The 17,707-nt window shown below is 37.9% G+C and overlaps 2 protein-coding genes across 2 annotated transcripts in view; one reads left to right on the top strand and one right to left on the bottom strand.

Moving 5' to 3' along the window:
- The window catches only part of LOC134813576 (guanine nucleotide-binding protein subunit beta-1-like), a 76,178-nt gene that overhangs the window by 51,368 nt on the left and 7,103 nt on the right, over window positions 1-17,707 (bottom strand). The gene's annotated exons all lie outside the window — the stretch shown is intronic.
- On the top strand, window positions 5,097-8,982 carry LOC134813085 (proton-coupled zinc antiporter SLC30A2-like). The gene is made up of 9 exons (XM_063820764.1): window positions 5,097-5,287; window positions 5,507-5,618; window positions 5,803-5,949; window positions 6,894-7,047; window positions 7,249-7,309; window positions 7,502-7,603; window positions 7,737-7,842; window positions 8,217-8,351; window positions 8,573-8,982. The coding sequence occupies exons 1-9, from the start codon at window positions 5,177-5,179 to the stop codon at window positions 8,779-8,781; spliced, it is 1,137 nt and encodes a 378-aa protein (XP_063676834.1). The 5' UTR covers window positions 5,097-5,176; the 3' UTR covers window positions 8,782-8,982.

Below are 17,707 nucleotides of genomic sequence, written 5' to 3' on the forward strand. Positions count from 1 at the left end.
ACAACTTAATTTAAGCTCTGTTAGATAACCTTAAATAAAATTCCAGTCATTTTTGATAAGATAACATGAAACCTTACTTAGAAATATGTTTTATTAATGGATTCCCACGGATAAGATTGGTTTCCCTGTCTTGCGTGACCATGCCCGCTATCTACACACTAATACCGGATGTAAGTAAAGCCACCATGGTATTGATACTGATAACTGGAGCTTAGAATAAATCCAACAAATTCAATAACTGCCCCCTTAAATGATGTCAATTAAACAATGTCACTCAAATAGTGTCACTTAAATAATGTTACTTAAACAATGTCACTAAAATAGTGTCACTTAAATAATGTCAATTAAACAATGTCACTCAAATAGTGTCACTTAAATAATGTCACTTAAATAATGTCACTTAAATAGTGTCACTTAAATAGTGTCACTAAAATAATGTCACTTAACGTCTCCGATTTGTTCCCCATCGGTATTTATACAATGTATATTGTATAAGTGACCATTTGTAATATGGCCACATGTTCTCTGCAACCTATTACCACACGAGATCAGAAGAAGCAAGGAAATCTTATCAGCATGATATGTTTCATCTAGTTTTAAAGTCTTCACGAGTGTTGACTACACTTAGTCTTGCTTTAACATTAACAATTCTAAGATTACAGAGCTCCCAGGCTGGTCAAGTTAAGACAGAAATCATATTTCTTCCGTATTCTTCCTTTTCAACATACTGACATTTGACAACTCAGTAAGTCAGTAAAGTGGACCTATGAGGATATTTATCCAAAAAGATTTGCAATGATATCTTGATGCAATAAATACAATTTCAAAAACTTCACAAACCTCCTATAAATTAACTATTCGACTCTCGAGCTAAATAAATAACACATAACAATGAGGCTGTTTGTACAATGTACATTAATTAAGTTACCACATAACTGTAAGTTATTACATATTATAACCATTATTGATAATATTACAAATATCAATATAAACATGTTGCATGAGTCCACAAACATCATAAACCGGAGAATATTCTGGAAACTCGACCTGCTCTGAATGCTTGCCCACTTCCAAAATTCCAATGTGGGCTTTAACCTCCTAATTTCTGTCAACCTCAATTTCAATAGATCACGTTTCAGTACAAGTTAAGGATAATTCTCCTTTCCTTGCCAATAGAAAACATCACGTACAGTACATGGAATGTATAATTGTATTAAAACTACAAGCTTCTATCAAATTAAGCTTGTGTACGCAGTTGTACACGGCACCTTCATAAACGTTACGTGTTAAAAACATGCACTCATAGTTTCTACTTTCGAATGATAAAATGTAACAGATTATCACATTTGCCAGTTTTCTAGAAGATTTTGTTATGTTAGTTTGACCAGTCTCATTAATCCATATAAATATTCATACGCTTGTAAGTGAGCCGCGGACAGTGTGGTACCTACTGTTACTGTTTTTATTAAGGAGCAGTACCAAATCATTAGCTGAAAAGTTGATATCACAACTATATAGTATATACCCATTATTATTATTATGTAACCACTACGTAGCCACACCCGCAAGGAAATGTTGTAACAAATAGTACTGGAGACGACTGGGCGACAGTGTTAACACGTCACACGAGTGATCCTAAATACTGCACAGCTCGACCAGCTATTTTACTTCCTAGGGACACAGTCGGCCAGATCACACACCAAGGCCCGGTATTAATAACATCCCCCCGTCCTTTCACTCTTTTCTTCGCGACATTTGCTTCTGTGGCATGTTCCTTTCTCTGTTTGTTCTATGTGATACTGTACGCGATAGCAGATGTGTCATACCGTAGATCATTCTACGCTGTTCCCCGAGATCCTTGTTTTTCAAAGAAGCTAAGGAATATTTGTTCCTTGAAATTAGTTCTCGTTTGTGACTTGTCGATATGCCTTCATCAGCTGGGAGGAGACGCATGAGGTCGAACAAGAGGGACGGAGAAAGGAGCAGAAACCTGGCTAAAAGGATAGAAAACAATCGTCAATTGGTGAAAACAACTGGAGACCCTTATGATGATACTCTGAAACTAACCCTATCTTTTGTCAATAAACTGAACATACCGTCTTTCCGGGGTACTACCATATCCGATAAAAAAAAGAAAGACGATGAAGTCAGAACAAATGTTGAAGATGAACCCGCTACAGCTAATTCTGTGTCAATTCGTGAAGGTGGCTCTGGGATTGATTCCATGGTAAAATCACCAAAAACACAACCCTATACAAACCATCTAACCGATTCAAAGGTTGAGATGAGGTGTCAAAAAGGGGAAGAAGTCTCCAAGAAGTCTAGCAAAAATGTCCGGAACCCTTTTGTAAGACTGATATCCTGGGCCCGTGGTAGCCACTCGTGCAGGAGGAGGGACTGTGGTCGTTGCAACCTGATCAGCAAAGATTATTTGACCAATACGTAATTATATTGGGGCAATTAATTGCAGAACGTTATTTAATTGATTGACCTCCACCTTTCAAAATTGATCGGCTGGCCGAGAATATTTTTCAGCACGAGAAAAAGTAATAACCTGAGTTATAACTAATTTATTTGTATTAAAATTATTATTGCAATTTATTGTTGCAAATTTATCTGTTTATGGCGCATTTATATGACTCGGAAGTCGGAATACAGTATAATTACACACTGAGAATACTGCGAATTTCTAATAATTTTATTATTTCTGTACGATCTATACAGTATACATGTGTTTGTAACATTGGTAACATTATTAACGAAAATATTCAACTAGTTTTCAGATCATTTGTTTTTAAACATATTGCTTGTAATAAGATCCGAACTCGAGTTAGAAATTAAATTTCCTTATCTCTGAAGCCGGTCAGAATAAGATTAATATCACAGATTTGGTTTTTAGCTTTGAAATCCAAACCAAACCCCAACACGCTAACCTCAAATGTTCATTTGTTTTTTGAACTGTGTCCAAGTTCTCGATTTCAAATTCGGGGCCGCACTTTTGATAAGAATTCTGCTTATTATAAAATTCTTCATTGTACTATCTGTACTGAACCCTTATCTATCCTCACCTGTATGTCTTCAGGTGAAGCCTTTCAAGAACTGTGGGTCCCACTTGGCCCTACTGATAAAAGATATCTAGTAATAAAAATAATAAACCTTATCTAAATCTGTAAATCGAATTATGATTGAAAATTTTCTCGATTTCAAGATTTTGGTCATCACATATCAAAAGACTCCATACTGTTTTTACTTTATCGTATGACAAGTCGAAAATCGCATGATTATCTTATTTTCTATCCCAAAAACAGATTTGCAGTGTATTTTAAATTATTTAAATTGTCTGCATTCCCTGGGAGTAACGTAAAGCGATCAAGATCCTTGTTTAACGATAGACTCGTCATGATACTGATCACATATTACTTGAACACTTACAAGAAATGAGCTCAACTATCAGTTATCTGTTTACGGGCGACTACTGAACACGCGACAAGTTGTAAAGTTTTTAATAGTCGAAACGATTTCCGGGCCAGCTGTTAAATTTAAAAATGCTCTCGTTTAGTATTGAATATATTGAGAATCATCAAAGAGCTGTACTCATAATTGTGCCCTGTCACTTGCCGAAATATTACACAAAATACGAGCCAGTTGTCGCTGGTTTATGAATTATCAAGCTTAAGTTGTAATTACAAGTATTCTGATTGTTTTCTAGGCTAACTTTAAGTCGATCTACATCATCAGCCTCTAGCCTGGTGGTACTTAACAATGATACTTGGTACCTAGTTACTAGTACAAATAAAATTGGTAACAATTAGTCTTATCGGCTTCAATAGTAACATCTAGTCTTCATCTTATCGGCTTACACTTTCCGGGCTATGTCTTGAGAGGTAAAAGGAAAAGCAAAAGCCCGGAATTGCTTTTACTTTAGGCCGGACATTTTTAATCATCCTAAATTTGACGACGAAATTCTACAAGAATAGACCGAAATATACTCTTCGCGTTTTCGGTTTTAGTCAATTGTATAACCTCAAACCTGGAGATTTGACTCGCGAGTAATGAGTGTGGAGTATATATCCCTGCATATTTAGCATACAGACATTTTAAATTCTGAGCAGATACATCCATTCTATAGTGCGGAACCAGTAGCACTCATAGCTGATAGATGTCTGGAATAACTATCAGTATCTTAACCTGATCAGCTATAAAGATCAAATTGTTACTACTACTAGAAATGTGTGTAATACAAATTGAAAAATGTTGTACCACGAAAGTTATCTAAAAGTGTGAGTAAAATAATCCCACCGTAAAGCATGTGATTACGTTAAGATGCTGCTCCCCAATTCCACCCCCCCTCTCATGGTGACGGAGTTCTCGAGAAGGCCCGTACGTTGACGTACAGCTCGGCCCAATCGTGTTTTATCATTCTGCACGGTGGATTTGTATTATTCTTACCTTAAGGTAGCTTTTTTGTATTTAGCATATGCCATCACTCGACTTGTATAATTATTGATAAGATAACAAATCTGCCTCCTTCGAATTTTACAGCCTTGAAGCTACTTGGGACCGCTTGGAATTACTCCATCTGCATTTTCCCAATTACTCTCAGTGTCTCATCCAAGCACCTTAAACAATTTCTAACTGGCTGCATTTTCTTTGCAGTTTCAGCATACTTCGGATAAGTCCTATTATTAAATCAGCAGCACTGTTATGTAGCCGTATAATTTGTTATCTTATCTCATAATCAAATTTCAATCGATAACATGCGTCGGAAAGATTACTGACTTTTAGTGCTTGGTGGGAATGACATAACCAATAATTTTGAAGTTATGACCAGTTGTTAATATTCTAATTGCAGATGATCAAGATTCAACTGCAATTAAATGTAACCAAAACTGTTTAACAAAAGATCGCTTTCGTAATACTTCAGTTGTTGGCTCAAACTTATACTTATAGATCGTATTTATTCGAGTTTGAAACTGCTATGGTTCAATCAGTGTTTACTCGAATCACCTGCATGTCATTATCCTTATGTGACGTCACGTTTAACGTTACGTTTACCAAAACTTTGCGTTACCCTGAGGAGATCCCAGATCTCCATTTCCAGTCCACGTTCTCGACGATTTGTTGTATAGTTTAAGTTTACTAAATCGCAGGATCAGCAAAGACATATACTGTAAATATGAAGACCGATTTCAAATCTCCTTTGTTGCCAACTAAAGCCAGTAGTAGTGACTACGGGTCTCTACCGCCGTCAGACTACTCAAAAACTAGAGATACAGGCTACATTTTGGTGAGTCTTCTGTATTTGTTGATATAAGTCGCACTCGGACAGAATTAGATACTCAAACAATCAAGCTTAAATAAAACAAACTCCCCATTTGAAAACTTAAATTTAGGATAATCAGAAACCTGTTTTAACTGCTAAATTTTAAAATAGGTAATTTTACCTTTTATTCGTTACCAATGCAATGCACCAATCTGTGACAAGTGTAACAGTTCCACTTTGCAGGCGGGAAAATGTTCTACATTTGTAGAGAAGGCCCCTACCACCAACAAAGCCCGAAACCAGCTGATCGTTGCCGCTGTAATCTGCCTCTTCTTCACCACTGCAGAGGCTCTTGGCAAGTTACTCACGATAAATATCTCATTGATAAAACAATTGAACCTGCAATTATAATTCTCAACAAAACATATTCAATTTAGAACATTCAAGATTCAGCATATCACTTTCAAATTTATTTTGCTGTACATGCCGATGATTACAAAAATGCAAGGTCTTAATCAATAATCTACCTTATTTTTCAGGCGGATACTTTTCAAACTCGCTGGCGATCTTCACAGACGCTTCCCACATGATGATAGATTTTATCGGGTATGCCATTTCCCTGACTGCTATCTGGATCGCTAAACGCCCTGCTACAAGAAAAATGACATTTGGATGGTACCGGGCAGGTTTGCAAATCATGAATGATTCTCTGAAGTATTAATAAAACAAATATTTAATAAAACAAATATTTATTTTTACGGCACAATCAAACAATATCAATAATAAATAAATCAGGGGAGGTTTGAAGAGGTTTCAAGTGCCGAAGGCCACTGCTTATCTTTAGGATTTGAGAGTGACCTGTGCTTGAAACCGCCTCAACCATCCACTACGTCAATATTATACTTATTATACAAATATAGAAAAATATAATAATCTAAAATTACTTATTGGTTTAGTTTGGTGACAAAGGAGAGCCCAGTTATGTTTTAGTTTAGCTTTAGGTTTTGAATCACAGTTTAAAAGGTTAGCCATGTTTCATGGCAGAGAGAGATATCATGTGTGCATAGCCGTACCGGATGTAGAGTTTGAGATATAATATAGATTAGTTACCATGTATTAGGGTCATCTCGGTTTTGGAGGGATAGCAAGTGCTTTTTAAGGTTAGATTTAATAACACCTGACGAAGCTGATAAGTCTGAATTCTTGGAAGAACCCGGGATTATTATCCCATCTACATTAGCATCACATATGTCGAATACATAGGGGCTGAGCACATTCCAAATTTTCGTAGAGGTGTACAAAAAGTTCTGTTGGGAGATATCTAACCTCAGTAATGGGACAATCAGACGAAGTTTTTCATTTCTAGGACAGAACTTGGAAAGATCTTTAATCGACTGGGGGACATCAAATTTAAGAATTTTGAATAGTTCCATAAATGTATGGTACATGTGCAGATTCTCCAGGTTCATAATTTTCTGCTCGGTGAATAGCGGTTTATTGTAAATGGTGATTGTTATGGGTCTACCATGGAATTTCTATGTTCTAGTTGACTGACATAGTATATACAAATCTTCATATCGGTTTCTGAATTGACAGATCCTAACGTTGAATAAACAAAGTGTTGTTCCAGAGGTTATCGGAGCCTTGATGTCAGTGTTCACGATTTGGGTGGTAACCGGAATACTCCTCTACCTCGCTGTACTCCGGATTATCAATCCGGACTACGAGCTCGATGCTAATCCCATGCTTATCACTGCTTGCTTGGGAGTGTTTGTCAACATTATGTGAGCCGAGTTTTTTTTTTCTTTCTTCACTTATTCAGTAAAGTAATGCATAATGACTGGATAACGACCAAGCTAACGTATGATAACGCATAAAAATGTTGTGATACAGCATTGTATTTGAAAATTTGTAAAGTTTGTGTGTAAGTCGCACTAATAAGATTAACAAGATACCGACGTATTTACTAGTAGAAATATTTTCAGAATGGGAATCGTTTTGCTGCCAGACAATCTCTGGAAAAAGGATGAAGAAGGCGTTGAAAAAGTAAGAAACATGATATTTATAGTTTTACGGGTTTGACTCATGCCTCACCCGTCTTTCCAGGACGCACAACGTTAATTGACAAAACATCAATCATTCCAAAATAAAACAATAAGAAGCCTATTTACATGCCATATTAGAGATATGATAATGATAAATAGATTAGCATTACTAAAATTCTAATCCGTACCTCAGGAAAAAGTGAACATCAATGTTAGGGCAGCTTTTATCCACGTATTGGGGGACTTGGTTCAAAGTTTAGGGGTCGTTGTTGGTTCTCTCATCATCAAATTTAAGGTACGGCCTTAATGCAATGATGTACCGAGTTAATTGTTTATTTGCTTTAACCATTGGGTGGCCAGAAAGAGAAAAAACATGATGCGAATGACTGTTAATCTGCAAATTGTTCTGATCCTATAATTCTTTGCAGCCTGAGTGGAAATTGGCCGATCCCATTTGTACTTTCGTGTTTGCTATTTTAGTTCTCATCACTACCATCAACATCCTCAAAGATGCTCTGTCTGTACTCATGGAAGGTAAATAATACTAATCTTAATTCTTATATTTCAAACAACTATAGATCTGGATACTGTGAACCGTGAACCATTTTTATTTTGAAACTTGACAGCGATATTGGATTTTGATTGGTCAATCCTGGAATCTGATCGGTTAATCGCTATATATCACGTATTTAAAAAAATATGGTTTATCTCCTCATTAGTTCGAGCAATACTAACATTACAACTGTACGGCACAATATACTAAAGATCATGAGACATGACGTGCTGATAACTATGGCACAATTCGATGATGACGCTGTTTGTATGATGACCATTTCACCATCAATGTAATTGGAACACGATTTATTGTCATCTGTACAAGGTCCCTGACTAAAAACTCCGGGTTTCAGGCACACCTGAAGAAGTGGAGAAGGAGCAGATGATGGAGGATTTAGTTAAAATATCAGGAGTGGCAGGTGTTCACAGTCTTCACGTTTGGAGTCTCACTATGGATAAAAACGTTATCAGTGTGCATCTTAACGTCGGTCAGTGTTCGATGACTGATCATATCAGTAATCATTGTGTTATCCCCAGACTATGCTCATAGTTACAAGTAGTTCATTTCAAATAAATCGGACCGATTAGAAATTTAATGCATAATAATTACGCTAGTGATCTTATACATACATTATACTATATCGCTAATCAAATATTTAGTACACTCCAAGAAACTTCATTAACATCTATTCAATTTTTTAAATTTCAGAAGAAGATCAGTGTGGCAGGTACTCAGATATCCTACAAAACGCAAAGACTGTTATCTCCAAGCACTCAGATTTCCACGAGATGACCGTCCAGTTGGAACCTCCTTCCTCCATCACCTCCAGCTCTTGTCCCAAAAAAGTGGCCCCGAAGTCCGTTTGTTCGGATAACTCGCTTGTATGTTACCAAAGTTCTGAGGTTTTATCGCAATGAAATCAATACGTTGCTGCTTGCAGTGTCGAGTGCAACAGGGGGAACTGGCAATAAGTGTCCTTGATTCTATTTCAACTTTAATCTTTATTGATCGTTCAGCAAATTTTTTAAAATAATTTATTACAAAAATTTGTCGAAGAATTCGTTATGTCTTTGAGAGCATGGATTGTAATTTATTATTAAATGTTATTCTATATTACCATTTATTTTTATTTTATTTGTGATAAATTACTAAAGCAATTTACATGGTCACAAATAATCAACTTAATAACACCAGAATGTGTGTGTGTCTGTGTGTTTGAAATTTCCGAACGGTTATACAAAAAAAAACGGTAAGAGTTACGGGACTGGTTTTTTCGGTATAGTGCCGACAAAACTCTGACGGAGCCAATAAGCAAATTTTATATAAATCGGCCGGTGGTAAGTGGCTTAATTGATGGTTTTGTACTATTAATGCAACATTATGGAGTGAGCCACTAAAATGGCTCACTTTTTCTTCCTATTCGCTCTCTTTGTAGCGTTGGTAATTAGGTTAGCTCCGCAAGTGATATTAGGAGTGTACTTGGGCACTGATTGTGGTCTGTTTAAACTGTAGAGAGAGTTCATACTTTCATACGACAATGTTTATGCATATAATACTATAAGTTTATTAGGGGGGGGGGAGGCACTCATTGCGGTCGGTTTGTTTACTTTCATACGACAATGTAATGCATGTTTTCAAATATAAGGCGAGTGTGGTGCGGAGTTATTAAGGGTTAATTTCTAAAACGATTTAAAGCGGTTTAAGACGGGAGTGATGAGGTGTTATAGTCGTGGTACAGATACTATTGGATACGTGAGGGAACTCCGAATAGAATTGCTCACCTAATGCGGGTTTTGACTCAGCGGGTAATTACTCCTACCCTTTTTAACTGCGGCAGTGAAATCCCGGCCGAAGGCCGGGTTACACTAGTACACCTATAAGTTTGTAAAAACGAGGAAATATTTAAAATAACCTTCTCTCATCATTATATGCGAGCAAATAAGTTACATATAAACATTAAACATGTCCAAGTGCTGCTATATACACTTCAAGGCTCAAGCCCCCGGTTCACGTACTGTAGTGCGACACGTACTCTAGTGCGACACGTACTAGAGAATGCAAGGGGAATTCTTAGCTCCAGCCGTCAGGATAAAGTCCGTGGATAGTCACCAACTGCGTGATCAAGTTAGGCGAGGTGCTGAAGGTACCATTGATGACAAGATGAGCTAAACGACCCATGTTTTCTACAGTGCCGAACAGGAAAGATCTTCTTCCCTCTGCTGAGTAGGCAGAATCCCAAAGAAGGAAGGTTTCGCCATTGTTCGTTCTGATGTAGTCATCAGACATGTTGATGTTGTTCGATGCTTTGGTAGAATCATCGTGACCTTATATATGGCCCAAGCATATGAACTTGTTATCCCAATCGGATATATACCTTCATACGATGCGTGTGATAGGAATGAGGATCATATGCTGCTTACGAGTTACCCAGTGGATCACACAATGCATACGTGGCTTGAACTGACCCGAAGGAATTATGATAGTGGATCACTTCGAAACACGTGATGTGAACCGACGAATCGTATTCGCAAGATCACTTCGAAATAAGTGACGTGAACCGACCCGACGAATCACTTATATTAATGGTCCATAAGAAGGATAGGATGTGACCTGAACTTGGAAATAAGTTAGGATATTTTGTCGCACTAGAGTACGCTACCTGGATCGTAGTGCGACACGTACTGTAGTGCGACAAAGGGTGTTTTTGTCGGACTTCGCACTAGAGTACGTGTCGCACTAGAGTACGTGTCGCACTACAGTCTACAGTACGATTACCGGTGTTGAACTTTATCTTACAACACCGTCCACCGTCCTTTAAACCCGCTTCTGAACTGATAAGAGAATTGTACTTTTATAATTGAAACATAATAACTTATTGGTCATAATTACACTCAATCAACTTAATAACACCAGAATGTGTGTGTGTCTGTGTGTCTGTGTGTCTGTGTGTAATTTCCGAACAGTTATACAAAAAAAACGGTAATAGTTACGGGACTGGTTTTTTCGGTATAGTGCCGACAAAACTCTGATGAAGCCCATAAGAAAATTTTATAAAAATCGGCCGGTGGTATGTGGTTTAATTGATGATTTTGTTCCAGAAATGTGACATAAATGGATGGGAGAGAGAACGAGGAGGATAACATGTACCGTAATTAGTTTAGCCCCACGTAATATCAGAGCTCACTCTTGCGGCCGCTTTGTTTTAACTGTAGGGTGATTTCATACTTTCATAAGACAGCATTATGCGTGATATCAAATATATAATGCGGTTGCCGGTTGTATACTTTTACATTGCAACTGTGACAGTAAATTCCCGGCCGAAGGCACGGGTTACACTAGTATAGATATATAATCAATAATGTGATTGTGTATAATAGTTACAGGGTTTCAAAAGTCTGGCGAGGATGTTCTTGTTGGATAACTTTTAATCTTTTTGTCTAAACTTTATTCTGTAAAATGTTATTGGTAGTTCTAAGGTTTAATGTCAATCATGGTCCACTGGAAGCCTTTGCTGCCGCCTACTAGCTTTTTTTTGTTGGGGACCGGCCCGAAGTACCAGCCAATGTTTACTCAAAAAATAATATATATAATAAGTGTTATCAATTCAAACTCAAAACTCATACAAGATTAGATCTCATTAAAACGATTAAAATGTATATAATATAGCTTTTCGAAACAAAACATAGCTGAGCACATATAAAGTTGTTTTTAGTTGAAATTATCATATTAATATTTAATATGCTTTTAGAGTTGTTAGAGTGGAAACAGGCGCATAGCTACTGCTAGCTAGCTATTCCAAAATTTTAAAAATTTAACGACTGTTATCAGTCGCATAGCGTCATGCCGTTTTTGCTGGCGAATTGATGGCAGTGTAACTGAGATGGTATGCAGTGAAATTGATTCTGTGATGGCTTGCTTATGGGACAGAGTTATTATTAGCATTACGGTTGATGTTGCGCTCTGATTTCCTTAGTCCCGTTATATTGTATAACATAAAGTTAGGCCATTCGTCTGCAATGCCCTCGTTTTGTTGATCAATGAGCATGTTTTTTATGCACCTTTTGTAGATGTTAAGGTTGAATAGACTTGGCAAGGAAGTTGCTGCGACACTATATCTGTTTATTGCTAATAGTGGACCTTTGTAGAATACTGAATTATTGTAAGGGTGTTTACCGTATTCATCTGACCATAAAGTTGTAAGACTCGAATCCGGATCGGCGACGTTAAATATTGGTGCACTGTTAGGTATTGTTTTCTTTATAGAGGGAGGCACTAGACTTGGGAAGTTTTTTAGCTTATGTATAAAAACTAATGCGTTCTTCACGATGATACTTTGAACTGTCAATATTTTGTGTACATAGAAACCAGACTTGGTACTTGCTGGTGGTGTACCATCTTTGTACCAGTAATTAACAAAACCTGGTAGTATTGCTCTAAGACCCATTTTCTGTTTAACAAATAGTGTTTCTATATGGGATTTGGCAGCAAAACCCCAGACGAGGGAGCAGTAATTAAGGTGAGACTGCACAAAGCTGTGACATATTTGTAAACGTGCTTCCAGAGGCAAATATTTTTTAAGTTTGTACATGACTCCAATGTATCTGGCCATTTTCATTTTCATGGCAGAAATATGTTGCGACCAGTTCAGTTTGTTATCTATTATAACACCTAAGAAACGGGCTTCTGTTTTTCTTTCGATTGTGACACCAGAAATTACTACATCGCGATAAATGAGGTTTCTTTGTCGAGAAAAGATCATATAATTCGTTTTTTTAAGATTTAGAGCTAATCCGTTGTTATCTACCCATTTAACTAAGACATCGCTAAGAATTTTGAGCTTATCATAAACCTCGTTTATATTTTCTCCTGTTAGGAAAATGTTTGCATCATCTGCGTACATGATGAAATTAGCTATTTCTGATATTTGAGGAAGATCGTTTATGTAGATTATAAAAAGGAGAGGTCCCAAAATTGAACCTTGGGGTACACCGTAAATAATTGGATTGGCTGAGGATTCAGAGGATCCAATTGATACAAACTGGTTTCTGTTCATAAGATATGATTTAAACCAGTTTAAAGCTAGACCTCTTATGCCATAGTGCTCGAGCTTATTCAGGAGTATGGAGTGATCCACAAGGTCAAAGGCTTTGCTAAAGTCAATCAAGAGGAGCAAAGTAACTTGCTTTTTAGACATTGAATTGAGGATTCTGTCTTTAGCATTAAGAAGTGCATGTTCACAAGACCTACCTGGGCGGAAGCCGTATTGATTTTCACAAAGTATATTGTAGGTATCCAAGAAATTTATGACTCGATTGTGCATAAGCTTTTCGTAGACTTTTGAGAAAGTGGCAAGTAGAGATATCGGTCTGTAATTTTTGATGTCAGTTTTAGATCCACCTTTATGTACAGGAACTACTTTTGCCGTTTTCAAGGCTTGGGGAAAGACCCCTTGTTCGAACGAGCTGTTAACAACGTGGGCCAATACAGTGGTAAAATTATGACAGCTGTTGGCAATTTTGAGTGGTTGGATTTTGGTGTCAAGAGTAGCTTTATTCTTAAATATGTTAATAACGTCTTGAACTTCGGTAGTTGTGACTGGTTTTATGTAGATACTATTTGGAGAAGGGTTACGTAGTGTCCCCTGGGCCCCACCAGGATCGAAAGTGGTCCTACTACTAATTTCAGATTTAATTTTTGGAGCGATGTTTGAGAAGTGATCATTAAATTTTTCTGCTACTGCTGCCGGAGTGCTGACTTGTCCGTTTTCGTCCGACAGTTTTATCGATGTAGGTTTGGCTGGTTTCCTATTCAGAAGTCCGTTAATCATCTGCCACTGCTTCTTAGAATTATCTTTGTGTTGTTCAAAGAATTTTTTGTAGTGTATGTTTTTGGCTTTGTCAACGTGTTTGGTGCAAAACTTTTTCAAACGGTCATATTTTAGCTGGTTCCTATCAACTGGTTCCTTAACAAAATCATGATATGCCTGATTTTTACGTTCTATAGCTTCTTCAAGCCAGGGCAGTATCCATGGTTTGGGATTAACACGTTCATTTTGTCTGCGCTCGGACTGTCTTTTTGTCGGGTAGGCAGCGTTATAAATCCTGTTGTAAGCCGAATTTAAACAATCAAACTGCTGGTTAGCATCAGGGGTATTTGTTAGTATTACAGACCAATTTTCTTCCATTATTAAATCTCTAAATTTATGGTTGTTGGCCTCATTAAAACTACGTACGTTGGTTTGTGTTGGATTTTGATTATAAGATGCGGAGCGGTAACTGCTGGTGGATGTATTATCAAGATTAATTGTTGTAACTATCGCTAAGTGATCCGACAGATCTGTCGTTAATACGTTGCAGCTTATTGTATCTTCAAGATTGTTCGTGTAGATATGATCAATAAGCGTGGCACTGTGGTCTGTTATGCGAGTTGGACGTGATACAATTTGGATGAAACCGTAAGAGGATGCAATATCAATAATGCTTTGACATGCCTGGTTGCTACTGTGCTTCAGTAAATTTAGATTAAAATCTCCATGTAACGTCATATGTTTGCGAGAGTGTCTTCCCAGGTTGTGAAGCGTACTTTTAAAAATTTCAAGAAATGCTTCAGGTTTTCTAGCGGGAGAGCGATAAACATTTCCAATTATCTTTGTTCTATTATATCCTTTACACTGGTGGATCTTGATAAATTGAAATTCGCCGCTAGTATTTGAGGGTTCAGGGTTGGGATTGAAAATATCAATTTTATCAGAGTCAGCTACACGTTTGTGTATGTATATGGCAAGCCCCCCACCTTTACCCGATGTGCGGATGGGATCTTGGATATACGGTTCATGGAATCCATTTAATGTGATGTCGTTTATTCCGTTAGGCAATTTTTCTAGTGTGCAGTTAGTTTCGTTAAAACACAATACATCATACTTATCATATATTTCTATATCTTCTCGTAGTTGATCAATATTTTTGAAAAGGGATCTGATATTCATGGAAAATGTTTTAAGTTGAGAGGATGTCGACCTTTTTACGTTACGTTGCTGTTTATACTGACAGTGAGTTAGGAAAGCCGAAATGTCACTCCATGTTGAATCCTGGTGCTCTTCATTGGTCATGGCGTCTCCAATAAGATGACATCGACTATTTTGAGCGTATGGATTATAAATAGCGCAATTAAGCTTATTGTAGTCATCGTAAATTTCATAGTAAGTCGCGTAAAATCCAGGAATAAGACTTTCACAACAGCTTGTACAACCTAAATTTTCCTTAAAACATTTGACGTGGACGTTGTTTTGGCACCATGAACAGCTGCGGATGTTTTTGGAAGAATAACACCAGCCGCTACAGCTACCACATTTTATTTTGATTTTATGACCAGAAGTATCAGTAACATTTCCATTCGCTGCCATTTTAAGTTAACTCTTATGCTTGTGGAGGAATTAGAGAATAAAAAATGTATAAATTTATAAATAACGTAAAATATATCTATACTAGTGCAAATCAGATTCTTTCACGAGAACCGGAGGTCCTGTATGCTACAGAATCGTGATCTGAGTCTTATCTACTTATTTGTTAAAAATATTCGCTAAATCAAATGTTACAATATAGTGCCCTTATCTCGATTTTCGGGCTTATCAGTATGATAATATGACTTTACCTAAAGTGTATATTAAGTCGTTGTGATTTGTATGTGTGAAATTGTTTCGTTGTGTAGTTTTGTGTGGTGATTTTTGCTATTTAGTTGTTTGTGAAGTTTTCGAAAATACTGTTGCACTGAACTTTGACTGAGGAAACGTGCTTGATGCTGATTCACCAGAGAAGCTTCTATAATTATTAAATAAAATGTGCACAGTTTTGTTTGGTAATGTGAAAATGTTTTAGGAAATGTATGGTGGGATGATAAGAGACAAAAATGCTTGATAGTGAAAGAATGTTCATCAGTTCATCTGATAAGCTTAAGAAGATAAGCATTTTCGACCAATCAGATCATTTCTTCAAAAATCGATCGTGGTAGCAATCAAATGATGAATTTGGATGAGGAGTGAGGATGTACTGAAAAAGATATGAAAATACTTGATGATATGCTTAATTTAAGGGCTTGACAGAAAAGGTTGATTTTTATATAATTAATTCATTTATGGATTAGTGCTCAACCACGGTGATATCTGAAAGGACTGTTAGGCTCATGGTGGTAGAGCCACGCACAGTTCCTGTGGCGTGGCAGTTCTGATCCACATAACTTGCCAACGCAGTTGACAAGTTCATATGCAACAGCCCTTCTGACATCGTGATGTAAATGGATGCCATGCTTATCATTGCGGTCCCATACGTAGTATGAGTGAACCCGCTTGATAACGGCATGGGCATCGTAAAATGTCAGATTGGGTATCACCCTGGCGAGATTCACCATACATAGATTAAAATCATCAATTTCTCTGTTCAACCAACCAATTCTCGTTAAAGACAAAGCACAAAACAAAACTGTGTGCTTTTGTTGCTCTTACAGCTTTCGACAAGGCGGGGACAAAAGTTATCAGCCAGACTCTTGGCAGATTTTCCATACCGTGAAAGATCGTTTATGCCACATGAGATGATCACAGTTTTGGCATGTTTGAGATCATGATCCAAAGAGTCTATGAGCTGGTAGTTCAAACGCTTCTGACAGCGGTGGCCGGGTATCTGATCGAACAACCATTCAGGTGTTTCACGATGAATAGAGTCATGTATGAATAGGACTTTGGAGTGACGAGACTGAGAGGAGGAGTTCTGAGCTGGAGGGGCAACAGGTGGTATCCGATGGAGAGCTGGAGGTGCAGGCACAGTGCATGACTCTTGTTGTTTCAGTTTGCGGAAAGTCAGTGAAATGCGTGGAAACCTTACCGAGATATCGCGGTCAATGCCGTGGCGCCAGTTGTCCTGATCTGCTCGTGACATGACGTAAAGTGAACCGTGCTCAAGTGGAATGTTATGCTCGACAAAGGGGCCTACTGTACTTGATATCCTAAGGTTTCTAGGTGCTCCAATCGACACTGTATAAATTTGACTATCCTCCATTATGCTAGGTTCGCTGTCATTATGCATCGGTATGCCGACCGATCCGTCCTTGTATAAAGTGCAAAGGCAAGTGTAGTTCTCTGGGGTTATGTCAGCGTCCAGTTTTTGCAGTTGCTCGTACGCATGTTCCAGAGTGGGTGGAAGTGGCCCAACAGAGACAGGATGTGAGGTTCTGCCGTACGTGTAGGGGACGGAGCCATAATAAGTTGTGATACGGCCTCCAGGGTGGTGCATGTCAAAGTTTAGCTCACTTGAAACTTTATCAAAAGTTAACTCGGAAAGATCGCACTCTAAAAGTCTTACCGGCGAATGAGGCATACTTGTAACTTCTCTGGAAGTGTCGAGGTTCTGCAAGGGGGCTTCAGAGATGAGAGTTGCAGTCTGCTGTGTGATGAGGGTGGTCTGTTTCTTCGTTTCATCAGAGACTTCTTCGATCGCCGTCAGAGCACGTTCTGTTAGATGTTTCACCGCCTTCTCGCACTCCCCATTAACAGTACATGAAAGTAAGTTAGCTGCCGCAGTTAGACTATTCATGGATTGATCTATATCAACGACTATTTGACGTGTTAGATATTGTTTGATGGCGGCTTGTTTGGTGTCAGGCTTAGTGGCTTTGCCAGTAAATGCGGGGTCAATTAAACGGAGCCTGTTGTATTCAAAATCTATATCTTCTTTGGAGAGGGTAGGTAAAACGTTTAAACACGTCTTAGCGCAAAACGTGTAAATTGATGGCACACCAAAGCCCAACATACCGAGGGAGGGTGCCTCCGTGTCGAAGGGTGACCCGGAGGCAGCA

The sequence above is a fragment of the Bolinopsis microptera genome, chromosome 3, assembly GCF_026151205.1.
Source record: "Bolinopsis microptera isolate Bmic1 chromosome 3, MBARI_Bmic_1.0, whole genome shotgun sequence".
Taxonomy (NCBI): domain Eukaryota; kingdom Metazoa; phylum Ctenophora; class Tentaculata; order Lobata; family Bolinopsidae; genus Bolinopsis; species Bolinopsis microptera.

What these genes read in the sequence shown, in the direction of transcription:
- LOC134813085 (XM_063820764.1), top strand. Translation starts at nt 5,177, where the DNA reads ATGAAGACCGATTTCAAATCTCCTTTGTTGCCAACTAAAGCCAGTAGT. An exon ending in ATGAAGAAGGCGTTGAAAAA is followed by an intron (nt 7,310 to 7,501) that starts GTAAGAAACATG and finishes TCCGTACCTCAG; the next exon opens with GAAAAAGTGAACATCAATGT. An exon ending in CAGTGTGCATCTTAACGTCG is followed by an intron (nt 8,352 to 8,572) that starts GTCAGTGTTCGA and finishes TTTAAATTTCAG; the next exon opens with AAGAAGATCAGTGTGGCAGG.